This window comes from Mauremys reevesii, linkage group 5 (genome assembly GCF_016161935.1).
Source record: "Mauremys reevesii isolate NIE-2019 linkage group 5, ASM1616193v1, whole genome shotgun sequence".
Lineage (NCBI taxonomy): Eukaryota > Metazoa > Chordata > Testudines > Geoemydidae > Mauremys > Mauremys reevesii.
Window position 1 is genome coordinate 125,852,460 of NC_052627.1, and position 27,800 is coordinate 125,880,259.

Genomic DNA, 27,800 nt, shown 5'->3' on the forward strand with positions numbered 1-27,800 from the left:
GCGTGGGGCAGCCTGGGGGGCGGGGTTCGCTATGCGGCGCGGGAGGCTGCTGGCCAGGGCGCTGCTGGGTGCGCTGCCCCCGGGCGGAGCAAGGGCGGGAGGTGGGGCGAGCTGGGCCCTGCCGCACGTGCCGTTGCCGCCGCGCAGGCAGCTCAGCAGCAGCCGCAGCGACATGTCCGAGGAGGCGAAGAGAGCGGCCGCCTGGGCAGCCGTGGATAACCACGCGAAGGTGAGCGGAGACCCTCCAAAGACACCCCCCACCCCCTCCCGCCGCCGCCAAGGGCGGGCCCCGGAGTTTGCAGCAGCTTCCATTCATCTGGGAGGGCTGCACCAGATCTCCCCCCCGGGAGGGGTAAAAGTGACCCCCTACCCCCGAGCAAAATGCTTTGCATACATGCCTGTCAAAGTGAATGTGCAAATAATTATGCACTTTAACACATGCATATGGGCAAAGAGTATGGGGATTTTGCTGCAGGGTGGGGTTCTGCCCTTGTGGGGGGATGGCATAGTTTTACCCAGCTCTGGCCATGTGCCTGTTGCCCATGTGCCTGCACGGTTGCTGCCAAGCCTCGTTCATTTTTTCCTTCTTTTTAGATTGCTTTTCAAGGGTATTAACAAACCCCCTATCTAATATCCTGGGACCCACATGACTGCGGCTACACTGCATACAACAAAAAACCCTTTCAGCTTTGTGCCTTTTCTGGGGGACAGTTGCACCAAGCAAATAATGGAAAAGTTGTCTGTTACAGGACCAACAATTCTGTGAATTAGTAAAGTATTATCCACATTCTACAGATAGCTGCTCCGCCTCAATTTCCCTAAGTGACCTGTTGAAGATCACATAGGAACAGCACCTTCTTTAGATCTGTTTTTGGTACAGGCCTGTCTGGAACACGTTGAGCCTTAATCAGTTTGAAAACAAAATCCTCCAGCAAATCAGAACTGCTGTTATGGAGTTGAGACTTCCGTGTACTAAGCGTGCTCTTTATTCTGGTAAAATAGAACACTTAAGCATTGTCCTTTTAAAGTGGGAAAAGAATACAGTTAAGAATGTGACTAGTTTATTTGTTCTGTGTCCAGGAAAGCTCTCAAGGCTTTTCTGGCTTCCCCTGTAGCTGGTTAAAATGCATGGTCTGACTTGGCTTGCAAGTTAAGACAGGTTGTGGCCTTGTCTAATTTTGTAGGAGTTGCTTCTTAAGTCTTTTGTTAACAGTAGTAAATAAACTGGTAGGAGCCATTGCATGGGTTCTCCCTTTCACTGTTCTTTTCACATCAGAAGCGGAGAGCTCAGCATTTTAAGGGGAGCATTTTAAGTTGTATTTTTGGGCATTGCAGCTGCCAGTGTAGTTGTCACTGTTAATTAGTCTCCCAACACTAAGCAACACACTTCCTCATTCCTATTATTATTTATTCGTATTACAGTAGTGCCTAGAGGCCCCCGACTGAGACAGGAGCCCAGTTGTGCTAACCACTGAACGTACACCTAGTGAAAGATGGTCCTTGCCCTGCAGAACTTAGTCATACGCCCTGATCCTGCCAACATGCACATGCTTAGCTTTGATTACTACTCATGCTAATAAAATCAAGCATGTGTGTTTTGCAGGATCAGGGCCTTAGATTTGTCAGCTCTTTGTGGCGGAGATCATATTTTTGTTTAGCGTTTGTACAGCACTTGTACAAAAGAGTCCTGTTCCATAACTGGGACATGGTCTATGCTTAAAAATTAGATGGACATACCTGCTTCATTCAGGGCTGTGAAAAATTTCATGTCCTGAGTGCCGTGGTTAGGTTAACCTAATCCCTGGTGCAGACATGGCCAGGCTGACAGAATAATTCTTCCATCAACCTAGTTATTGCCTCTCGGAGAAATAGATTAACTAGTAGGAAGTATCTACCCTGCAATGGCGTAGCTGCAGCATAAAGGGCCATCTTCCTCCGAGACACTACTGACTTCCTTCAAAACACCACAACCGTAACAATCTCTCCAGAACACCACACTTGCCACCATGGATATCACCTCCCTGTACACCAACATCCCTCACCATGATGGCATCGCTGCCTGCCTTGATACCTACAAGATGAGTGCAGCACCTGGAAATCCGCCCAAAATGCTCTATACATGACACTAAACTCATCCATTTCATCCTTACCCTCCACAGCTTCACATTTAAGAACATAAGAAGGGTCATACTGAGTCAGGCTAATGGTCCATCTAGCCTATGTCTTTTGACAGTGATGGGTGTCGTGCTTCAGAAAGAATTAACAGAACAAGGCAATTATCAAGTGATCCATCCCCTGTTGTCCAGTCCCAGCTTCTGGCAGCAGAGATTTAGGGATACCCAGAGCATGGGGTTGCATGTGTGACCATCTTGGCTAATAGCCACTGATGAACCTATCCTCCATGAAATTATCTAATTGTTTTGAACTCAGTTATACTTTTGGCCTTCACAGCATCTCTGGCAACAAGTTCTACAGGTTCTGTGTGTGTGTGAAGTAGTACATCCTTATGTTTGTTTTAAACCGACTGTCTATTAATTTCACTGGGTGACCTCTTGTTGTTGCATTATGTGAAGGGGTAAATAACATTTCTTTATTCTCTTTCTCCATATCATTCATGATTTTATAGACTTATATTAATCTGCTGTCCCCACCCCCAGTAGACCCAGTCTTTTTATCCTCTCCTTATATGGAAATTGTTCCATGCCCTTAATCATTTTAATCGGCTGGACGGATGACCTAAACTTCTTCATAGCTTTTCACCACAACTTCAACAACCAGCACCTGTCCATCCGACTCTCTCTCTAGACGCTCCCACACCAAGATCAAATTCAAGGACATGACGATTCACTTAAAAAGTGGAACCCTGCAAATGACTACACCTCTGCCCCCTTATAACGCGGTTGTGGGGAGCCAAAAATCTCTACCGCGTTATAGCTGAAACCCCATTATATCGGAGTGGGGGCAGCAGGGCTCCGGCGGTGATTTGGGGAGCCCGAGACCCTTTAAATCACTAGTGGAGCCCTGCTGCCACAGCCCCGGAGTAGGGGTGGCAAGGCTCCAGGGGTGATTTAAAGGGCCAGGAGCTCCCTGCAGCAGCTGGAGCCACAGGCCCTTTAAATCACCAGTGAGCCTCGCTGCCGCAGCCCCAAGGTAGATTTAAAGAGCTCCGGCTGCTGCGGGGAGCCCGGGCCCTTTAAATCGCCAATGAGGCCCGCTGCTGCAGCCCCGGAGTAGCAGTGGCAAGGCTCCAGTGGGATTTAAAGGGCCCGAGGCTCCCCGCAGCAGCCAGGGCCCCAGACCCTTTAAAGCGCCACCTGAGCCCCGCTGCCACAGCCCCAGGGTAGCGGCGGCAGGGCTCCAATGAGATTTAAAGGGCCCGGGGCTCCCCGCAGCAGCCGGAGCCCCGGACCCTTTAAAGTGCCGCCGGAGCCCGCAGCTACCGCGCTATACACGAACCTGTGTTATATCGGGTCGCATTATAGTGGGGTAGAGGTGTATATACAAAAAATCCACAATCACCCCATTACCCACACAGATCCATCAGCCATCCCAGGCACACCAGAAAAAACTGGTATCTGCAGCCAAGCACTCAGATACCACAGAATTTGCTCCGAAGAGGAAGTCCCGGATTTACATCTAAACACACTTAAGACTGCCTTTTCTAAACAAGGAAACTCCACCAGAGAAGAAGATTGCATCATGGAAGTGGCCACCCAAATACCCCAAGAGAACCTGCTTCAGTACAGGAAAAAAAACCCTGCTGACCATGCTCTCTAGTTGTCACCTACCACCGGAATCCACATGGGATCTCATCAAACATTTACAAACCATGTTTGATGGAGACCACCCTCTGAAAGAAATCTTTCACGAACCCCCTCTTCTGGCCCTCAAACAATTCCTCACTCTCACCAAGCACATCATCAGAAGCAAGTTCCTCACAGACCAAGACACACCAACTCAAAGTAGCACCAGACCCTGCCAAAACACCCTACTGTCGGCTAACCCTCAGTTGCTCACTGCATTTAAGTGGTCTAATTCAGCGTGTGTGAGCCCTTATGCTTAATGATCTATCCTATCTTACGTTTAGCTGAGACACTCTGATTACTTTCTCCAGACTGAACAAGTGCTCTGTAAAGCTTGAAATTTGTCCCTTCCACCAATATAAGTTGGTCCAGTAAAAGATATTACTGCACCTACCTCGTCTCTCTCTCATGTCCTAGGACCAACATGTTTTTCCTTTCTTAGGTCTTATCTTGACTATGCTCTGTCTTCACTATTAACACTATACCGTACCCTTACCCGTTGTTCACCTCACCTACCTACGTTGTGGTAAAAACTACAAGTGCCTTGGCTCCACTGGGCTTTTACAGCAACGTAGCTAATGCACATTAGTTATCCTGCTTTCAAAGCACACCTTTTTTGGGGGCAGTGAAGACATAGCCCTAGTCTAGCGAAGACCATGCATGTCTTGTCTTACCTAGATTGGTGTAGGTGGGCTGGAACTCCCTGTCTGTCGTCTCCTCCTGTTCTTGACCTTGATCTTCCCTGTGAGGATTGCAACTTCGTTCTGTGTTGGCCTCACACGACCCACCCCCCAGCAGGAGTAGAGCAGAACTTAGGAGACTGAGTCTCTTTCATTTTTGTGGCATCGCTGGCACCACTGGGAACATACAGATGTAATTGTCTGCCATGACTCCCTTTGCAGAGGAATCTCTGGTGGTGGTGGGAGTGGTGGTGGGCTGGGATAATGTGGGAGCTCCCAAACTTGGGCCCGATTTAAAGAGTTAAACTTTTTGTCAATGTCACTTAAGGGGCCAGTTAAGTCCTTAACCCCTCTGGGGTATGATCTGCTTTACTCTTTTCCTTCTCAATCAGGCATACACTGCAACAATGCTCCCACTGGCCACAAAGCAAGTAGCTCCATCCATAGCTGTTCAACTCCAGTCAACGCATCAGCCACAGGAGGTTGCTTGATATGTAATTCAGTGGTAGAAGGTTTGTCTACACTTGAAATGCTACAGCGGTACAGTTGCAGCTATGCTGCTGTAGTGATTCAGTGTAGATACTCATTACAGTGATGGTAGGGATTCTCCCATCTCTTGTTAATCCATCTCTGAGAGGCAGTAGCTAGGTCGATGGAAGAATTCTGCACTGAGGGTTAGGTTAGCTTAGCTGTGTCACTTATGCATGTGGATTTTTCATACCTCTGAGCAACATAGCTGGGTTGATCTGACTTTTTAGTGTAGACCAGGCCTAAGAAACATTAAACTGTACATTAGGTAATATGTAAGGACCAAGCAGTGGCAACTTGTGGCTGAACTTATTTGGGGAATGTGGCTAAATGCAGTAGAACCTCAGAGTTACGAACACCAGAGTTATGAACTGACCAGTCAACCACGCACTTCATTTGGAATCGGAAATACACAGTCAGCAGCAGAGGCAAAAAAAAAAAAAAAAAAGTACAATACAGTAGTGTTAAACGTAAACTACTAAAAAATAAAGGGAAAGCAGCATTTTTCTTCTGCATAGTAAAGTTTCAAAGCTGTATTAAGTCAATATTCAGTTGTAAACTTTTCAAAGAACAACCATAAACACTTTGTTCAGAGTTACGAACAACCTCCATTCCCGAGGCGTTTGTAACTCTTAGGGTCTACTGTAGTAAAATCTTGAGCTAACGTTCTATGATTCTTTTTCTGGCATTAGCACAGTTCCGCAAATGAACTGAAGCTTTGTATGCTGGCTGAGGAAGTTGCTCCTATATGAACAGCACAGAACAGCACAGGGAGGCCGTTAGGTCCCATCAACACTTAGATGCCCAGGTGATAGGTAAATATAAGAAGTGGATCCACAGTGCAGAGAATGCCATTGCAACATGGTAGTACCCATCCACTCCACCACCTCCCAGCGTGTCTAATCGTATAATACAGAAATGTGTAGATGAGACTGAATGGTCCTGAACCAGGCTACCGTCCTGGAAAACCCAGGGCTATGCAGTTAAAACTCATCTATGCTGAAAGACTAAAATCCTGCTTTAAATGCATCACGGGGCTATTGTGGAGGAGGACTTGGACTCAGTTACACCATGTATCTACAGAACAGACAGGATCCGACTTCTGGATGTGAGGGACGGGGTGGCCTGCTACTCTGCTTCAGGGTATATGCTCTTGCCTTCCTTGCTTTGGGCAGCAGTACTGTTTACAAGCGATATTGTTCCCAGCAACAGTATTTCACTGTGTGGTTTCCTTGAAACACAACATCAAATGGTTATTTCAACTTCCTCCCCTGCTGTGGCAACCTCTGAAGGCTGCAACTGTCCTGCAGAGTATTAGGCAGACAGAGAAGCTGCGCTGTTAGTTAGTTTTCTCTGGTGTGGGTGGGGGAGAAGAGGCACATCTGCTGGATGTTTACAGGAGGCCGAGAACTGCTCTACTCCAGAACCAGGCTTTGCAAACAGAGATGCTAGTTTAAAGGAAGGTGCTGCATCAAAAACCCAGGGTTAAAATGAAACATTTTATGAGCGAGCCTTTATCCCAAGCCTCAGGAAGATTTTCAGTGCTGGGATAGTGGGAAGTGTTTCCCAGGCATCCTTAACCCCTCTGTGATCTACACTATTATATCCCTTCATCCAAAGGGCTATGATGTCTTTGGAGCTGACCTTTCCCTACTTTGCAGGATTAGTCAGGCTCCTGTATGCTCCGAATGGGACAGGCCTTCTAGTTTTCCTAGACATTATGGGCCTGGGTTTCAGAAGTGCAAAGTCCCCACAACTCCATCCAAACCAACGGGAGCTGTGTGTGTTCAGTGCCTTTTAAAATCAGGCCCTAGATAAAGATACAGAGTATCTGACCTATGTTACTTAGAATTCCTGGTCATGCTGTACCATAGAGACAAGCTGGTCTCCCTGCCCACTGTAGAGCGGTAGTTTTCCTTCCCTGTCTGAAGTAAGCAAAGGCGACTTTGTGTATCAGTTGAATCACTTTGTGTATCAGTTGAATCACTGAGCAGGGGGGTCCTTCTGCAGGAGTTGTGCAGACTCTGATAGCAGAAGCAAAGAAAATATTCTTTTGTAGCAGGGTGACCATATTTCCCTCAACTTAAAACGGAACACCGTCATGTGGGGCTGGCTCCAGCTGCTTGGAGTCGCCGCTGGCCCGAGCCCCCCTCGAGCCGCCTGGCATTGCCGCTGGCCCAATCTTTTTGCTAAAACAGGCATTTGTCCCATTTGCTCTTGCGAGTTTGTCACCCAAGACCTGCTGCAAGAGCAAATGGGACAAATGCCTCGTTTTGACAAAAAAATCGGGACATCTGGGACAGAGCTTAAAAGGGGGACTGTCTGAGCCCAAATGGGACGTGTGGTCTCCCTGTACTGGAGCCTTCCGTAATGTGCTATGAAAACATTCTTCTCTCTTTTTCTGGTTTGCAGAATAACCAAGTCCTGGGAATTGGAAGCGGCTCTACAATTGTCCCGGTTGTCCATCGACTAGGTATGGTAATAATGTTGGTTCCATCCGAAGGAAAATCCTCTGCTCCAGCAGCCCCAGCTAATTTGGAACGCTGGTCTGGAGAAGTGAAATGTAATGCCTCCCTACCTGCTGGATTGCAGTTAAAAACTGTGGGTGTGTTGATCGGTCAGCACATCTGATCTGAGGCAGAAAGTAAACCCAGTCCTTGTGCCTCAGTTTCATTGTAAAGGCCATCACCAAGAATGAATGAGTTTGTTGGTCTGTAGCTTTTATTAGACTTGAGCTCTGCGCTGCTGTTGCCAGACAAATCAGTCTCCTGAATTGTGCACAGGTTGGAGATAAAGGTCTAATTCCAGGTCTCCCACTGACCCACAGTGTGGCTTAGGGTAAGGGACTGGCCCATTCTTCAGCAGTTGACTCATTTGTAAAATCGGAGTAACGTTACTCCCTCATCTCTCAGATGTCGGGAAGGCTAATGTTTCAGTGGTGCTTTGAAGATGTGGCATTAAATCCTACTGTAATTCATATGTCCTGCAACTCCATTGATGGTACTGGGTGAAAGTCAGGGCAGGGTTTGTCCCATAAAGTGCTGTGTATAGGCGAACTATTAGAGTAATGCGACCCTTTTGTTACCCGGGGTTCTTGCAACCCAAAGCTCTTGGTAACTTTCACTCTGTGCGAGGTGGCATCAGGAAATAAATCAGGGGTGAAAGCACTCTTGTGTTGTCCTGTTTGTGCCAGCCATCTATCGGTCGGATGGCCATGTCTCCCCTGATTTATTTCCTGACACCTCCTCGCACGGAGCACAAGAGCTTTGGGTTGAAAGAACCCCAGGTAACACTTTAGCAAGTGGGCACCAGTTTAATTATACATCTGCGTCTCCCTAAGGTGCAGCATGTGGTACAAGCAGCGTTCTATGGGTTAACAAAGGGCAGGAGGCCAGGGCTCATTTTCAACCTTAGGTCAGATATGCTCATCAATCGCCGTAGAACCTTTTTGAGTCAGTCAGCTCGGGTCTGCCCCTTGTTCTTGAAGGGAGGGACTTGCAACACGCTTAATTCTAGAATGCAGTTTGTCCACATTTTGTTGCCAAGATGATTAGCTGTCTCTTATTGGCCTCCCATATGAAACAGAACCAGCCCACTATGGGGAACTGGGACTGCTGGACAAGCTCTGTTTGTGTTTTTGTTTGTTAGCTCAGCAGCATAAGGTCCCCTCTGTTCCAAATGAGAGTTTGGACTGTTCCGCCCATCAGGACTCTGAATACTTCTTGGCAACTTGCACTACTATTGGTGGCACTATCTATTGACTGGAACTTCAGTCGGATTATGCATGTGAGCAAGTGCTGTTTGCAGGATCGAGACCTAAGTGGAGACCTAACAGCACAGCTGATAATAGAAGATGGGAGAGAGCAAAAGTCACTGTTAAGTTCGAGGAGATACTCACTTGTGTACATTTTTTGTATTTTATTGGTTCCAGGGTGGAGTTTGTGTTAGTTTTTAATACTTATGAGGTATTTTAGGAATTGGATGATCTGCTTCTGGGTTTTGTGGCTCAATATCAGAGCTGCTCTGCTTTTAACCAAATCTTTGAGCCATGAATACATTTATAAAGCACTGTGGCATTGGCCTTATGTTTGAGCAGTGGGGGGCCTAAAGCAGGGCTTTCTGAATGATCAGAACAGGTGAGGAGTTTGCCTGCATCTCCTGTTGCCATTAGATAGCACTTACCCATGTTCACGCAGTCAGGCTGTTGGATTTGCCTAAATTTGAATCAGCGTTTTGCCAAAAAATTTATTAGAGAATTATCTTAATATGTCCATAATACCATCTATTATCTTAATAATAGATGTTCATCCTTTCAGGAAGGAAACGTTTAATTTTTTTAATGGAAATACTGGATTTTGCTCCATTAGTCATTCCCCTACCATATATTTAAATGCATTTTATTATACATGATATGAAGCCCTGAGGCAGCAAAATCTTTCAGACAGCTGCTATTATTCACCTAAAGCTCTCTTGTTTACAAGGAGTGCAGTAAAATGTGTATAATATAGGATTTAATTCCCTAGGTGATGAATTATTCTTTACTGACTGGGCACAATTCTTGCTTGCTCTACTGCTCCGATATGAGATGGGTCATTAGCCTTTTCATCATAGGCTGACCCAGAGAAGTTGTTTAAACATGATTGTCACCAGAAGCTACAGTTTATCCAGCACAGGATGACACTTGTTTGTAGTTTGTGCCTGACTCTTCTTTGCAAATACAGGTAAGCCCAAGTAACTGGAATGTTTCAAAGAGGCTGTTTGAACGAAAGTTTCTTAAAGTTAAACTTGTTTCACTTTTCTCTAGCTCTATTGTTCGCTGAGCAAACTAATGCTTCTGCTTCTTCCTACAGCTGAGAGAGTTAAACAGGAGAATCTGAATGTTGTCTGCATCCCAACATCTTTTCAGGTAAAAATATTCTCCCCTCCGGGGCCCTTTCTTATGGTTAAGACACTTGGGGTTACATTCTTCAGTCTAGGGAAACACTAGGGAAGTTTCTGAATTAGCTGGTACTGTAAATCTGCCCAAAGCCCCAGTTAGTTAAAGGAGAACTTTGCTAGGTTACAGCGCAGATTCATGGCCAGGACTTCAGATGGAGTGGTGGATAGTCATTGCCCTGAGTTGAGATTCACAACAAACCCATGCACCTTTTGAGAAGCTTATGGTGTGGAGTTTCAGACAACAAGCGGGATGTCTGAGTTACCATACAGCTTGCTCCATGGCTCCGGCTGCAGAGAAAAGCTATGAATTGTGTTGAATTAGGGGCTTGGTCCAAAACCCATTGGAAAGACTCCCCCTGAATTAGCTGGGCTTTGCATCAGGCTCTGGGAGAGGTAACATTTGAGCTGCACGGGTGGGATCACATGCACAAGAGGATATGGAAGTACACGTAGCTGGCTTGCACATGGAGCTCCTGAAAATAAATCAGCTTAATCTGTCCCTTGCTGTGCAACCTTTTATGGGAACATGCTTTATACCAGCTTAGCTGTAGAGCTGAGAAATGTTTTTGGAGAGAGGAAGAAAGGTCTTGTGGAAGCACTGGGACTGGGTGTCAGGAGAACTAGGTTCTGTTCCTGACTCTGCCATGGAGTTCCTGTGTGACTTTAGGCAAATCATGTTCATTGCTCTGTGCCTCCCTTTCCTTAATAACGAAATGAGAATACACAGGCATGTTCTTCCACGGTGTGCTTCCCCTTTGGAACATGGCACGAGAGTGATGTCATCAGGCAAGTTCATGAGACAGGAAGGGCAACAGACCATTGGCAGAGGCAGTGTGGCCCAGTGGATAGGTCACTGGGCTGGAAGTCAGGAGACTCAAGTTCTATTCCTGGTTCTGCCACTGACCTGCTCTGAGACCTTGCTCAAGTTACTGCACCTCTTGTTGCCTCTGTTTTCCTTCCCACACTCTGTCTGTCTTGCTTGCATCGCAAGCTCTTTGGGGCAGGGGCACTCTCCTGCTATGTATGTGTTCAGTGTGACACAGAGACCCATTGGTGCCAGCTAGCAAAGGGTTCACTGTTTGTTATGAGAAACTCCTGTCTCAGATCTGATAAACTCATTATGCGTAATACCCTCTTTTCATAGTATTTATCCATAAAATGTAGCATGTGAGGTCTGTATTGAAAGCTTGGAATTTACCAATACTCATCATCGTTGCAAGATGTGTCACATTCAGTGCCTAGCAAGAGTGGGGACACAATCATGCTACTGTAACACAAATAATTAATAATAATAATGTTCATTGAAAGAGTGAAATATAAACTCTATACACAAAATGCTGCCAAAAGCACAAAGTAATTATTTCAAAAAAGAAAAAGAAAAATGTATCGTCTGTAATCTTTCATTTGGAGCGATCTAGGGTGTTATATGCAACAATGTATTTGAAAAAAAATTCAGACAGAAGTGATTTTATTAATTGATATTGTCTCTTTAATTTCCCTAAAATGGTAACATTGACGCTTGTCCCACCTGTATATGATCTAACTAGAAACACGGGTAAATTTCTTTTGACCTCAACCATATTACTTCTTCACAGTGACAATGAATTGAAAATGAATGTGTACAGCCTTCTTCAGTCTACCGGCGTGAAGCGTGGCTGTGAGAGGCTGCACTGTGGTTTTAGGTGGAACATTACAGTTGGGAACATTGGCCTTTCATTGCTGAGGAGCAAGATCTTTCTGAATTGTAGGAGAGACACATGCTGTAGTTCTCTGTGTTCGTTCCAGTATCAGCGATGGAACTTTTTCTTATTGCTCTCTGCTTACTCACAGGAACCATGTTGAACAGTTGTAGCTGAATCTAGTGCAGACCCTGCTCATGGGAGAAAGCATGCTGTGTCATATGACTGCCTGGAGAAAATGGGAAGAGGACAGTACGGCATGCATGGGTGTGCTGCAATTCTTAGCTGGCCTCACCATGTGGGTTGCACTGAGACAAGATAATTCTTTTACAGTCTTAGGTGAAAACTAATTACACTAATGTAGTCCTTCCACTTGGCACAATATTCTAAATTCAATTCACTTGTCTTTTACCATAGGCTTTTCTTTTTCACTGTTACCCAGATGCTTATATGCATATGTTAAGGAGGTGTAGCCAATAGAGCCCTGGACGGGGAGTCAGGAGACTTGGGTTCTATTCCCAGCTCTGCTACTGATCGATTGTGTGACCTTGAGCAAGTCACTTCACCACATTGTGCCTCAGTTTCCCCTCCCACACTTTGTCTGTGTTGTCTCTTTTGACTGCAAGCTCTTCAGGGCAGGGAGTGTCTCTTTCTGTGTGTATGTACAGTGCCTAATGTAATGGGGCCCCAAATTCAGTTGGGGGACTCTAGGCACTACTTTAAATGTTGTACGAGTTATACAAAACTCTCCTTTCTGCTTCCTGGCTATGGATGGCTAAGGGGTTAGTACAGGAGTTATCTAGCATAGAGAAGTAGGGACGGAGAAGCTGACTCCTGTTTCCCCTACCCTGTACCTTCAAAATGAAGAGTTTGCTTTTGGGAGTTATAAGGGTAAATGCCAGGATAAAACCCTGCAGGATGGGATTCATGCCTGGTGTGTATCCATTGACTCCAGGAGAATTGTTATAGGAGCCAATTTGGCCCCATGTGTGTAGTTAAATTCAGATATGTTATGAAATGATCATGACCATTCACCCCAATGGAGTTTGTTTTACACAATAAAATTAACAATAAAAAATGTTCGACAGCTTCCTGGACACTAGGTTTGTAACTAGGTGCATACTGAGGTGCCTGTTCATTTCGGGGGTCTGACACCTGGAGACATGGGAACAGATTTTGCCTGGCTCCTTATGCAAAGTAAGCACTAAACACCACCAGATCAGTGTGGCAGCATCTTACTTCCACTTCCCCATATGTACATAACTGCATGAGGTGTAAGGCAGAGGAGAATCAGTGTCAGTGGGCCTGAATCAAACCCACCCACCCCAACACTGGTGTAAATCCATCAAAATGAGTGGAGCCAAACCTGTGTGTATAAGATTGGGAACCGGCCCTGTGTATCTGTGTCCCTTTCCTTTTGAGTTGTGCGTGTACTGATCATCTGGGTAGCCTCCTAGGGGGTTATAACCTAGCAACTGGGCTGTTTCTTGGCAACAAACTGTAGGTCTCCATCTAATACTGAGGAGAGCTCTGGGTTCCGCCTAATTAAAGCAGTTGTAGAGCCGAAGCAGGCTGTGTGTCAGTGAGATTCCAAGTGCTGGGCAGTTCCATGTCTGTCTTGCTACGCTTAGGAAACCTTTGTGTACCTATAAGGAAAGTCTCATTCCAATCCTTGACGTATGTGCAGGAGCCATATCGTTACTGCTGCTTTATCTCTTGGTCACGAGAACTCTGCACTTGCTTATGACTCTGTGAACTCAGCCTCCCCATCCCACTGGAGCGAATAACTCCCAAATGCTGTCGTTTCCTGAGACCTGCATGCATGGCAAATACAGAGATCTGGGTCCTCACATGATGTAGCTCCATTGACTTTAAGTGGAACTCCGCTGCCTCTCTTGCTTCCTCAGGATATGGCCTGGAAGGTTTAAAGGAAAATCTCACTGTAATATTAAACATTTGAGTAAACAGAGAATAAAATCAGGGAACTCTTTAAAGAAGTGTCTTAGCCTTGGTACAAAAGAACAAAAATTAAATAGTAGGACATGTCAGCAGTAGTTCAAACTGCAGGGAGGCTGATACATCCCCGGTGTTGCCATTGTTTTATACAATACTCAAAAGTGTACCAGGAGCATTTGACTTGACCGAAGTTATATTAGGGATGTATTTAGCTCAGGTAATGCAACTTGCTATAACACTTCCCTGGATGAGGATTGAACCTGATACCTTTGGGTCTATAAGCAGGAACCTCTTCTGCTTGAATTAAAGGGATGGCGGCAGACTCCTAAACCTCTATATAGTGTAGCCAGTACAGGGGACAGAAAGTCACTCTTCCTTAGGGGGGCTTAGACTCATGACAAAGCGTGACAGAATCCAGGAGACTTCCCCAGTCTTTGTCAGGGAAGTTGGTTTCCCGCCCTCCCCAATTTCGCTTTTAAAAGAAAAATGATTTTCTATGTAGCAACAAAAAGCATTTTCCAACTGTTAAACCTCCCTGCACTTCTATGGGGTGAATATTACTATTCCCATTGCACAGAGGGGTGCAAACTGAAGCACAGAGAAGGCAACTCATCCAAGGTCACACAGTGGCTTAGTTTGTGGAAGAGACAAATGTAGAACCCAGGAGCCTAGTGTTTTCCTGATCTTGTAGGATTTAAGTAACTCCCACTGAAGTCAATGGGAACTGATGGTGCCCTGCAGGAGGAGGAACCAGGAATCCTAACATACAGCCCGCTCACTAATTCAAAGCAGCTTTAATACCCATTGTTACGGAATGCCAGTCTCTAATTAGCAAAGGAGACTTCTCCTTGTTACTTGGTTCTCCTGCTCCTGCTGCAGGACAAGATGCCTTTGGAAACTGAGACTGGAGAGCCCAAGCCGTCTCTTCGGTCAGACTTTGGAGCTGGGACACCAACAAAAGGAGTTTGAGCTGTTTGTGCCATTATTAGAGAATCTTTTAATTATCAACAAAATGTTTGTGTTGTTTTCATTGTGTAGGCACGTCAGTTGATCCTCCAGAATGGTCTAACCCTAAGTGACCTGGACAGGCACCCAGAGGTAAGGGAACTGTAGAAATGAAATCACTTCTGTATCTGTGGAGCGTCGATAACTTCTTCTGCAGAAAGGATCTGGCTGGTGTGTTGAGATAACGCCCTCCCCTTTCGGCTCTCGGGACCCGGGTTTGGATTGTGAGCTAGGGCGCAGGTGGAAATGAGCCTGCTGTGTTTTAGTCCTAGTTTGCTCACAGTGCAGCACCACAAACCGACTGAGGGTCTGCTCAGGAGAGAGCCAGGGATGGACTGAAAGATGTGCAGGTTAGAGTGGAGATCCAGCACCTGAGCTGCAGGAAGCTTGTTCTGTCAGATTTGTTTGACTCCCTCGGTTTCATGAGCGCTAAATCCACTCCCTAATCCTGAACAAACACAAAATGAAGTAACCTAGAAGGGCCAGACATTGCGTGTTGGAATTTTGCCAGGACTCAGAGGCTAACAATCACTCCCTGGGTAAAGGTTCGGTGGCACCTTTAGCAGCCCAGCCTCCCTGCCCCATGCTGCATGTCAGTCCAGCACTGATCTGGAGTGAACAGTGCTAGCTGCTGAGTCACCACCACCACCACTTCCTACAGGACCTGCATTTTCTCTGGGAGTTTCCCATTCACATACTGTCCCTACTTGTCTAACAAGACTAGACCAGATCAGCAGCATGCCTGGTGTGATAGGCTATAGCTGGACTTGCTGGCTGCCTGCTGTTTAGCTGTGCCTGTGTATCTGTGTGCAATTGTTTTCAAGAGACACTTGTATTGAGCCATCTGGCCTTGAGTGTACCCAGAGCTAGTTTTCAGCGTACTCAAGAAGCCATCTAGAAATCAGTGATGGTTTCCAAGAGTGTTTTGGGTTCAGTTTGGTGTTGACTAAACTCTCCATGTAGTATCGGACCTCCTGTTGGCATTAGGATACTTTTCTGTGCAGTAAGATGTGGGCAGCTCTTAGTGGATGCATGAGTTGTGGGGCTGAGTGCAGCTGTGCAAACAGCAGGTGCCTGCTTCATGACAGTTTTCATGACAAGCACATTTGTTTCCCAAGGTTTCCAAGCCATGTTTTCTTTTCCCACAGCTCGATGTCGCCATTGACGGAGCTGACGAAGTGGACTCTGACCTCAGCCTTATCAAAGGTGGCGGGTAAGCAGTGCCTTGTATCTGCTTACAGCTGCAATGCTGCAGCCAGGCTTAAACAAATAGATTAAACTACTTGTGTTGTTAAAAATGTTTCTGTTATGATAGTATAGAGAGGGCTAAATTGAAATCAGGGCCCCACTGTGTGTAGCGCTGTCTAAAAACTTAGTAAGAGACAATCTCTGACCCAAAGAGTTTATAATCCAGTATCCAAAAGGGAGTAGGGGGTGGGAGTTGGAGCAACATCGCCATCTAGTGATACAAGCCGTGATTGCTTTGGGGCTTGGCTAAAGTTCGTGGGGACTTCTTAATCCTTTCACGCAGATCAGTCAGGAGCAGATTTGTGTTCTTGGGATTCTATGTGAATTCAGTGCTTTGAAGGGTGTCAGACTGACACCCTGGGTATCCACACAGCAGGTATAGTAATATTGGCCCGTCCATCACTGTGCCTCACCCTGGGCCTGATTGAACCATCTGTAGAGGTTGAAAGAGCAGTCTTCATGGCCTGGATTTCTGTGCTAAGTCCCCTTTGGGCAGAGACTCTGCTTGTTAGTATGTTTGGCTGATTGCCATCTCCCCAGTGACCATGGCTATCAGTCTGGTACCTTTCACAAGCACTAACTTACATTAGGTTTACGGGAAGCGGAAGGGGGTGAAACAACCTCCAGAATGAGTGGGGAGAACGTAAGAGATACTGTCATCCTTTGGGTCCACCCAAGCATGACAAGGCCCATTTAATGTGTTTACTTAATTTTCTTCACAGAGGGTGCTTGACACAGGAAAAGATAGTTGCAGGCTATGCAAAATGCTTCGTCGTTGTTGCTGACTACAGGTAAAATATGTACTGCACTTCATTCCCACAAGGTGGAGACAGAGGGCCAAATTCAGCCATGGCTAAATATGTGCGTTCATTCACCGAGTGAGCGCATTATTTTGCTTCCAGCGCTGTCAGTGAGCGCTTGGCCCTCGATGTCAATGGGAGCAGGACCAGGCCTAAGTAAGCCCAGCTCTACTGACACCTCATGAATTGAATTTGACTTTTTTTTAATTTGCAAAACCCCAGAGTTCCCAAATTTGCAAAACCCCAGAGTTCCCCAGAGAACGTGCTCGCTTCAGAATTTTTCTGTACCCATGCCTTTGGGAGTGGGTACGCCCAGCTGCCTGGCCAGCTTTCCAACTTGGCTGGGCATCGTCATCTGTTCTTGGGCTAACTTCCCCCTCTGCTTACATCTGTAGGATAATAGAAAATTAGCCTGCAGTCTTTCTGCACAAGTCTCAGGTTGGTAATTGGATGAAATCCTGTGGCCTGTGCTATACAGCAGGTCAAGCTAGATGATCTAATGATCCCATCTGGCCTTAAGATCTATGAATCTGTCTCAAAAAAGGCTTAAGGAGGATTTGAATGGAGCACTAGGCTTTCTGCTGTTCCTTTGAATTTTCCCCTAAAGGATTTAGATGTTGTGCCGTTTGGAGCTTTATATGTGAGTGTATTATTATTATTTATTGTATTATGTATTATTATGTAATGTATCATTATTTTATTATATTTTAGGTGCTGTAATATTAATATTAATCCTGTTTAAAACCAATTTCCTGTAGAAAAGATTCTAAGAACCTTGGGGAGCAATGGAAGAAAGGAATCCCCATTGAAGTCATCCCAATGGCTTATGTCCCAGTGACCAGAGCACTGACCAGGAAGTTTGGTGGTGTTGCTGAGCTGAGAATGGCTGTTCGGAAAGCGGTCAGTATGATCAAAGGTCTCTGAAGAAGGCTGCTCCCCCCCACATGGGTGTGCGTGGCGTGTGGCAAAACAGAAATGTGAGGGATAATGTGTGCGAATATATGGTTTGTGCTTTTGAATATTTATAAAAGAACAAAAAACCTCTTGGCTTAAGTTTTCAAAAGTGGCTAGTGACTTTGGGCATCTACTTGCGGAGCATCCCCTTCTGAAACTCCGGCCCTTTTACAGTGTCTCAAGTGAGACAGCAAAACACAATGTGTGCTCCATATGTTTCTGGAATATATTGGGGGCACGATTTTGTTTCAGAAAGTGGCAGAAGTGGGCACAGCCATTTTAGACTTGATTCTGACTAATGGAGGAATGGGTTGTGAATCTGAAGGTTCCAGGCCATTTGGATGAAAGTGATCTTGAAGTGATAGATTTCAAGATTCTAAGGAAAGAAAGGAGTGAGAGCAGCAGAATAAGGACATTGGACTTCAAAAAAGCAGACTTGAACTAACTTAGAGAACAGGTAGGGTGTGTGTGTCAGAGCTTTAGCTCCCCCGGCGGGTGGCTTGAGGCTTCAGTCCCTCCGTGGGTGCCCCAGGGCTCTGTGGGCTCGAAAATATTTACCAGCTGTGCTCTGGATGGCTCCAGCTGAATTTAAGCCTTGATCTGTGCCAAACTCCTAGGGTCTACCATTGACTCAACTGTGCAACTCTGGGAATATCACCTATCTTTTTTGGTCCTCTCTTTCTTCATCTGTAAAATACTTGCCTACTTAACAGGTGCTTTGTGAGAATTAGTGGGTGAGGATTAAAAGAGCAATATAGTGTTTAATATCATGTATTGTTTCCCATTTTACCTGATCGGTTCACCTGTATTTGGTGCCTTGCAGGCTTGTTTCCATTAGGATGAGAAATTCTGAGATGAGTCAGGTCTATTCTTGAAGTCATCTTGTTTGTGGACATTTCTTATAAATAAAGTCCTGTTACCTAGAAGGCAGCAGCATGTGGTGTCCTTCAGAATGCCCAAGTCAGCTGCTCCAAAGAGCTCTGTGCCCAAGAACATCTGTCCATCATCTTTCTCTCAGGATCACACTTCTCCGGCAAACCAATATGCTAGCACTCATGTTTGCAAACAGGGCAACCCCTCCACAAGGGTTAGCCCTGATGTGTCATGAGGTCTAGTGCAGCAGCCCCTCGCTGTTTTTACTACATGAAGGGACTTGTTTGCTCTTTCTGTTGAGCCTGAGAAAGTACTGGACATGTCTGTTGGCCTTAATGAAGGGATTATCCTTGGCTCCAAGACTCCTCTCATGGTCCCCATTAGTACCTTTTGGTATAAGCATTATTAATAGTGGTGGTGTTTTGCATTGAAGCTCTTCTAACGGCCTAGGACAGACCCTTTTTAGGGTACCGAAATGGGTCACTCTATGAAAAGCATCCCCTTATCATGCTTAAATTGGTTAATTAAGGGCTGTGTCTTCCAGCCTCTGTGTAGAATGTGACTAAACACCTTGTAATAGCATTTTGTCCTTGCACTGCTGAAGCTAGTAGGAATTTTGCCATTGACAACAGTGGGAGCAGGTTCATCTCACAAGAACATACGTTTAGTCCCACATTCACCAAGGTATCTAGGTGCTTTCCATAGTCCACAGCCCCACACACTTTGATGTAAAGTGTATAGTTGTGTGTGTGTTTTTTGTTGTTGTCGTCCTCCCCACCTGGTGCAAAACAATGAGTGGGGCAGTGACACAGCTGAATAACAGCAATTTTCTTTATTTTAAATGTTCTGTTTGAGACATTTATTTCTAATGGAAAACTGTGAGGGCAGCCAACTTTGTGCCTGAGTGTTTAAAAAAAAAAAAAAAGTTTTTTTGCAACGTAGTTAACAGCACATCTTTTTGCCTAGGGTCCCGTGGTGACAGACAATGGGAATTTCATATTGGACTGGAAGTTTGACAAGGTCCACAAGTGGAACGAAGTGAACACAGCTATAAAAATGATACCAGGTAATCTCTCAGATTAAAAAATTACTGAGTTCCTGAGGTCTGGTCTACATTGGAAATAAGGCATCCGTTGTTAACAGTGTGAGTAATAAACCATTGGAACAATTTACCAAGGGTCGTGGTGGACTCTCCATCACTGACAATTTAGAAATCAAGATTGGGTGTTTATTTTCTTTTTTATTTTCTTTTTTTAAAGATCTGTTCTAGGAATTACTTAGGGGACGTTCTTTGGCCAGTGTAATGCAGGAGGTCAGTCGAGATGATCACAATGGTCCCTTCCGGCCTTAGAATCTATGAGTCCATGAAGTTATACTGTTATAACTCTCTTGGTTAGGGGTGGTATATTTTGCTTCCTGAATTGGAATACGTTATCATGGCATAAGAGTGCTTATCCTAGTGTAAAACTCTGTACATCCTGGATGGGTTTTTGTCACTTTAACTATCCCAATATAGTTAAAACAGCAAAACTTTCTAGTCCAGATGAGGCCTAAGATCCTAATTCAGTGAGATACATAAACCCTTGCCTAATTTTAAACATGGAAATACCAGGGTGCTACTCGCATGCTTAAAGGTAGCAAATGCTTGAGTAGCTTGAGTGGTGAGATGTCAGTTACATTGGTGTCCATCGATGCCAATGACTTTACAGCGCTGTAACTTCATTAGGAGAACTAGATCCTAATCTTTTTCGAATGCTCTTTATGCTGCGTCAGGTAGGAGCTCCTTATCGCAACGTTGATGGACTCTTGGGATGGGATTTTTCAAAAGCATCGAAGCCCCATTGAGAGTTGGCGTGACTTGTGCCCCTACGAGGGCCTTTCTGCACACATTCAGTAGGGCTCTGATTTCACCGGGGTAGTTCCAGTGGTCCAATCCCCCTAGGGCGGAAGCAGTTTATACCAGTGTAAAGGTGCTTGTACCAGCATAGTTATTCCCATGCAGAAGGGGAATAAGCTGTGCCAGTATAACAGTATCCATGCTGGGGGCTGCACTGGTACAACTATTGGTAAAAGAATCTCATCCCAACAGACACAGTTAGACAGATACAAAATCTATGTAGACCCACTCACTTTTAGGTGCTTTTGAAGAAAATCTCACCCTCATTTGTATAAAGGTTTACAGTGGCCATGAAGTCACAAGTTGGGCTGTGATTTGTAGGGTACTTCTGCATAGAAGCGGGGGAGTGCGATTGCCAGCTCTGGTAGACGTACACACGACTAGTTGGCTAAACACGGCACTGTGGCCGTGGCAGTTTGGGCTAGCGGCCAGGGTACGATCCCGACTAAGATCATAGGTACACACTCGGGCGTCTCGTCTGAGTCACCGCCTGTGCTGCCGCAGCACAGTCCTTCTCTTAGTGCGCTAGCTGGATCAAAGCTAGCCCATGTACATCCGTGTGAGCTGGGAATTCCGCTTCCCATCGGCAGTGCAGACACAGCCATAGAGCTTCAGGCAGTGATTTCATTTTAGGAAGAGAATTTTTTTTTAACTGTTGTATAACTCAGAAAGGGGTTGGTCAGGTGACCTTTCGTTGGTCAAATAAAATAAAACCGAAAACTTGTACATTTAAACTCCCATTAGGAAGCTCGACTGCTTTTACCTTGACTTAAATTACACTTACAGGCGAGTCCATCTTACGCTGGGGTTACATTCTGCTGTCAGCGCATAAAGCGAAAAACGCGTATAGTCAAAATTACATTGAGTGTAATGGCGGGCAGAATCGCCCGCACTACAGGAACAGTGTTTAAATTGTTCTCTTTTTATTGTTTTTTTTGTTTTTGCCAACTGCGCAAAGCTGAATTCACGCATGTTAAATGCATGTAAGATGAGACTCGCCTGTATTTTAAAAAAAACCCGTGATATCCGTATTTATGAGATCATCCACCAGGTGGCAGCATTGTTTCATTCATCTCTTCCGAACAGAATTTGTCTGAGATGGTACACAAGTAATTTAAACTCAATTCTGCAGCCCTGCTCGTTATGTGTGGCATACTTGGGAGGAAACGTGCTGTGCAGAGATGCTAGCCCTCCCGAATTTTCCATAATTTTCCCGATTTTACATGTAATTACGAAATTCGTAATTCAGGCTTAAATCAACTAATTTTGCAAGTGCACACGTATTTTGTGAGTGTGTATGCGTGTGCATACGGGTCACTCACCACCACTGAGGTCTGACGAGCACAGTGAATAGTCCCGTGGCGGCTGGGGGTGCTCTTCACCACGCCCCTGTGGTGCATACACCGACTGCGCGGTGAGGGTCTGATAGGCGAGCCATTTTGAATGGGTTGGGGCGCTGCTGGGTTCACTGCCCAAGCCACAGGCTGTGTGTTGTGCTCCAGTTGCCCCAGGTGGGCCCTGCTGGACAACGCCCGGGGCAGTTAGAGTGTAACACAGCCTGTGGCTTGGGCAGTGACTCCAGCAGTGCCCCAAGCCCCACTGACAATCACTGTGGCTTGTCTCCTGTCACACCATCGCTGCACAGTCTGGGGGAGAGGAGAATCCAGAGGGGCAGGAGGAGGCACCAGAGGAAGAGCGCAGGAACGTGACAGAGGAGGAGGATCATCTTGAGAAGAAGGTTCAGGCCCAGAACTGGCCCGTGTAATTAAGAGCCCTAAGCAGCATAGGAGGACGGCTTTCTTAGGGCCAGTCTGCCCCATCTCCCTCTTTGGGGGTTGGATCAAGGGTGCAACCAGGGGTGGTGCAAGGCACCCAGGCCTCTCCCTTGGCCATAGACAGGGGATGGAGGGGGAGATTCTGTTTACTTTCACATGTGCAGAAGTGCATCTAAAATGCAGCCCAAGCAGTCAAGGTGCTACCCCCAAACCTCTGTCTGTATTTGGCTTCACACCTTTGGCATTTACTGATGATCTAAGCAACTTCCCTGATTCTTTTCCATAAACATCTCTAAAAGTCTCAGAGCAAGGCTGGCATCTCTGTGCAGGAGAACGCACGACTGAGCATCAGGTTTGCAAAAAACGGATTAAAACCTCTCCGCAAAGATTATATTTTACTTAAAAGAAAATACTAGGTACTCTTGGGTATAATTCTTCATCATATGGGTGTTTTCTCTGGGTTAAACAGTGTCCCCAGTCCTGGAGTGTGTTGTGCATGGGCCAGTGCAACAGTCTGCCCGCTGGCTGTGTATTGCAGCCTTGGGGCCTTACACAGGAAGTGTGTGGTCATGCAATGGGGTGTTATGGAAGAGGTGTGAGGTTACTCGGATCCTAATTGATGTTTGCTATTGAAACCATTAATGGCAACAAAATCCTGGTGTGTTGCATTTCTTAATCCTTTTTCATCCCAAAGCAAAATTAAACTAGTGTACAAATTACGGGATCACTTCCACAGGCCATGAATGGAGCCCACTCTAGAGGAAGGTGTGTCAGCTGTTTAACAGCACCCAGCAAAGCTGTGTACAACAATGCGAGGCAGGAGATGAAAAGGGTGCTACAGGGGAATTTTTACTGGTATTTGGTCATGGTATCAGTGTTAACACTTCTCCAGCCATAAAAAATGCATCTGACTTTCAGTGCTACAAGTGAACATGACTCTGTTCAGAGACCTGTTAAATACACGCCATTCATTTCATACTGTCGGGATGAGCACAGCAGCGTCTTTCGGGAAAAGGAGTCTGGAGGCCTGTTGTTACAAATACAGCTTTCATTATTTCGCTCATAATGCAACTGGTTGCCAGGTGGTTTCTTTCTGATACTTTTCCATAGATATTTAATGCCAGAAGAGACCTTTAAATCATCTAGTCTGATTTCTTGCATGCCACAGGCCAGAGAATTTCATCTAGTTCCTCCTGTATTGCGCCCAGTAACTTGCCTTTTAAATCAAGGATGGGGAAATTTAATCTTGGTCATATAGTTTAAACCCAGTGTACCACTCTGCACAATTTTCTCTATTGTGATTTCGTCCCTAAAGCCCTGATTCAGCAGGGTACTTAGCATGGCTCTAACTTTAAGCGTACGAGCAGTCCTGTTGCCGTCAGTGAGCTTACTCAAGCACCAGCCTCACTTTTAGCATATGTACTTTGCTGACTCAGGGCTTATGGACATACCTACATCAGAGGTGACGGTGATGAGAATCCTTGGTTGTTGTTGGTGGGCTCAGTAGCAGTTCTGTTGGGGGGGAGTGTCTCTGTAAAGGGGCCACTCACCGGTTTATTTTTCATGCTCTGAACCATTATAAATTATTTGATCTCACGCCTCCCAAGAGTCTCTCACCTTGTTGTGGCAGCCTTGTGGGGAAAACTCCAGACCTCCCTCCCCAGAAGTAATTGGCTCTGGGGCATAAGAACGGCTATACTGGGTCAGACCAAAGGTCCATCTAGCCCAGTATCCTGTCTTCCCCCAGTGGCCAATGCCAGGTGCCCCAGAGGGAATGAACAGAGCAGGTGTAATCATCAAGTGGTCAATTCCTTGTCTCCCATTCCCAGCTTCTGGCAAACGGAGGCTAGGGACACCATCCCTGCCCATCCTGGCTAATAGCTATTGATGGACCTATCCTCCATGAATTTATCTAGTTCTTTTTTGAACCCTCTTATAGTCTTGGCCTGCACAACATCCTCTGGCAGAGAAGTACCACAGGTTGACTATGTGTTGTCTGAAGAAATACTTCATTTTGTTTGTTTTTAAACCTGCTGCCTATTAATTTCATTTGGTGGCCTCTAGCTCTTGTGTTATGAGAAGGAGTAAACAACGCTTCCTTATTTACTTTCTCCACATGATTTTATAGACCTCTATCATATCCCCCCTTAGTCGTCTCTTTTCCAAACTGAAAAGTGCCAGTCTTCTTAATGCCAATCTCTCTCCTCATGTGGAAACTGTTCCATACCCCTAATCATTTTTGTTGTCCTTTTCTGAACCTTTTCCAATTCCAGTATATTCCAGGTGAGTTTGGCTATTTGCCGCTCCATAGATTGTCAGGCCCAGGCTAGCACTGGATTATGAAAGCATCAGGGGCCACTTCCTAGTGCAGAAACCTACTTCTGCTGTGAGGCCTGGAGCAGAAAGCGATGATGAAACCCAGCCCCTCTTTAGGGCTTGCAGGAATCACAGCCAGAGGGACTAATCCTTCGTCTCCGAGTGATAAGGCCTGTCTTCTTGCTAATCTGGTTCCTAGCCCATCTTTGCGTGGAGGAGCTCCACATTGGGACATCTGACCCACCCCTGCAGTCTGCCCAAACCACTGCAGCTTAAATAGCCTCCCTCTGCTGCATGGACTTTGTGTGGTGTCCTTCCCCCACATCCGGATACCTCCATTGGCTTCTCCCCTTCTGCTCCTTCAGTGCCCTGCACTACTCTGCCACCTTATATTTCTGTTCTCTCCCCACCCCCCTTCCCTTTGTAGTCTTGTCTCACTCTCACCTTCTTGCCTCTTCCTGTGTTCCCCTGCACCTAGAACTCCCTGGCAAATCAGGGGAGCCACCTCCTTAAAGCCAAGCCATAGGCGGATCTTACGCCCTCCTTAGTGAAAAGCCCTGCCCTGCTCCGCCAGCCTCCCCTTCTCATGCAGGGCACTGGAATCGTTCTGTTCTGATCCTGCAAGGTGCAGGGCACCCTGAGTTCCCGCTGCCGGGGAATCTCGCAGGATTGGGTTTTGGATGATAAAACACCAGGTGGCAGGGGCAGTGTCAGCGCAGTCAGCATCTGGAAGTGAATTATACTCTGTATCTGCTCCCTGTAACTTGCTGTACATGGATCATCTATATTGTTTTATTACAGTTAAAAGTACAGGGTGAAATCCTGCGCCCATTGATGTCCATGGCAAAACTCTCATCGACTCCAACGGGAATAGAATTACACCGTGTCTTGATGTTCACCATTCCACTGCGTCTGAATATATTTTTCTGCACTGGCTCCCAGCAGTCAGTTGATATCAGCCTTGAGCCCCAGGCAGCGATGCTAGTCAAACTAATCTAAATAAACTGGTGAAAGTTGCCATGTGTCACTCTCTGTCTAGAGTTCCACAGCAGAGACCTGTTGGTTTCACATGCAGCTAGTGAAAATCCTGTGCCATTTGTCTCTGTTGTGACAGCGATTCCTTTATTTTCTGTTGTAAAACATGCCCTGCTGCAAAAAGGCTGCTCGCTCGTAAGGTAGAAGAGGAAAAGAAACAGCCATCAAGACGTGCATTCTACTCCAAAGCTCCCACTGATAGTACTCCTGCACTGCTTGTCCTCCCTTCCCTTCTATATCTCACTCCTGCTGTTACCTGTAAGCTTGATGTGTGTTTGTGCAATGTTTGCTTCAGGGCATGGTGCTTACTGACTGCTGTGGGGCTACTTGCTTAGCCCTCCGATCCTTCTGAGAGCCACAGAGCTGGATTCCTGCACCAATACAGAGACCCACTGGCTTTAGCGAGGCTCTCTGTGGGTGCAGATGTCCTCTTGCACCAAGCTGGTTGCAAAGTCAGGGCGTTAGCAAGCACTTCACTCTATGTTCTATTCCTACCCATAAGAACGATCATTCCAGATCAGCTCAATGGTCTATCTCAGGGGCTCTCAAACTTTTGTACTGGTGACCCCCTTCACATAGCAAGCCGCTGAGTGTGACCCCCCCCTTATAAATTAAAAACACTTTTAAATATATTTAACACCATTATAAATGCAGGAGGCAAAGCGAGGTTTGGGATGGAGGCTGACAGCTCATGACCTCCAATGTAATAACCTCATGACCCCCAATTTGAGAACCCCTGGTCTATCTAGTCCAGTGTCCCTCCCTAACAGTGGCCAGTACTGCTGCTCCAGTGGGTCGTGCAAGAAATCCTGTAGTGGGGAATTCTGGGATAATCTGCCAATAGGGAAACTTTTCTTAACCCTTTCTTCCCGCGATCAAATTCTAGGTTGGCTTATGTTCAGAAGCATAAATGTCATAAGCTTGTCAGTACAGAGACTGATTTTGTAAAGCCATAGTGGACTTAGAGGCTCAGGTCCTCAAGTGTATTTAGATGCCTAAGTCCCATTGAAATCAATTGGCGTTAGATGCCTAAATACCTTCTGAGCGTCTGGCCTGGATGCCTGAACAGTGAATAATACAGTCCCTAATTCTAGAGGATTAGAGCAGCCGGGGTAAGCCTGGCAGATAAGAGATGGTTCGAGCCCTAACCTGTGTGTGACTGTTCTATTCCCAGGCGTGGTGGAGACAGGTCTCTTTATCAACATGGCCGACGTGGTTTACTTTGGCATGGAAGATGGTTCCGTCAGCGCCCGTGAGAAACTGGCCCTTTGACACAGTCCAGCCACACGATGCTCCCTGCCTTCCAAACAGCTGTCGTAATGGTGCCAACCTGACACGTTGCCTTAACGAGCGGCCGGCTCAGCCGCAGAGGTCGGGGCAGAAGGACTGTCGGAATCCGCTGACGTGCTACTGAATGTCTTTTTTTTAAACTATATTCTCTATTTTTTATTGTTCAGGAACGCTTGTCATTTTTAAAAAAAGAGTCACTTGAACAGAAGTTGCTTTTAACATTTTTATTTTGTTTTATAAGAAGCATTTACCAAAAAAGACTCGTCTTACAGAACTTGAACCCGCTGGTTGCTCTGACCGTGTCTTGTTGTGGGGAGAAAGATGATCACAATGTATTGTTTTTATTTAGTTTGCTGGGAGGAAAAATTAAAGATGCAGCATGTAAAACTAGGGCATATCCAGTTGGGACCTGCCGTTGCCTTACTGGAACCTTTTGGTTCTGTATTTTCTCCCGCTTGGTTTTTTTTCATCATGGTTTTTAATTGTACAGAATGCCTAGTTATTCTGCATGGGTCAAATTTACCTCCTGTGCAGAGGGTCAGGACAGAAGTGTTGCATAGGCTTTTTCTGCACAGGAGTGAATTTCATCCGTGGGGCCAACCGCTGCTCTGTTAAACCAGTGTCAATCCGCAGTAACTCCCATCAAGATTTATTCCAATCAGTGAAGTTACTCCAGATTGACATCCTTGTAAACACGAGCAGAACTGGAGACTCGATCAAGTTTACAGAAGTATATTTGAGACGCTTTCAACAACGTCTGGTACCTTAGCAGCAAATCATTCGGTTAGGAATGAAGACAATTTATCACACCTCACAGCTGGGTTGATTCATGGGAGGATAGAGTGGAAAGCAAAGGAATATTGAGTCTTCCTTCCTGGACGGGATACAAATGTAGCAAGAGGACAAGGCAATCTTCTGATGTATCCTATTCCACCTATAGGTGCTTTGCATGTTACAGTGTCAAAAACGTGAGTCATCACTTTGTATGTTATGGGCACTGAAATAAAGAGCTGTAATGCCAGG

The 27,800-nt window shown here is 45.9% G+C and overlaps 1 protein-coding gene across 1 annotated transcript; it reads left to right on the forward strand.

Moving 5' to 3' along the window:
* Positions 1-27,800, forward strand: RPIA (ribose 5-phosphate isomerase A). Its single transcript, XM_039542367.1, has 9 exons — positions 1-229; positions 7,424-7,484; positions 9,862-9,917; positions 14,623-14,682; positions 15,738-15,802; positions 16,560-16,628; positions 17,396-17,537; positions 19,431-19,530; positions 26,662-27,800. Exons 1-9 carry the CDS (start codon positions 32-34, stop codon positions 26,757-26,759), a joined length of 849 nt encoding a protein of 282 aa, XP_039398301.1. The 5' UTR covers positions 1-31; the 3' UTR covers positions 26,760-27,800.

Excerpts from the sequence above, each read along its gene's own strand:
- RPIA (XM_039542367.1), top strand. The coding sequence starts at position 32 with ATGCGGCGCGGGAGGCTGCTGGCCAGGGCGCTGCTGGGTGCGCTGCCC. Across the intron at positions 230-7,423 it reads CCGTGGATAACCACGCGAAG|AATAACCAAGTCCTGGGAAT; the intron begins GTGAGCGGAGAC and ends TCTGGTTTGCAG. Across the intron at positions 19,531-26,661 it reads AGCTATAAAAATGATACCAG|GCGTGGTGGAGACAGGTCTC; the intron begins GTAATCTCTCAG and ends TTCTATTCCCAG.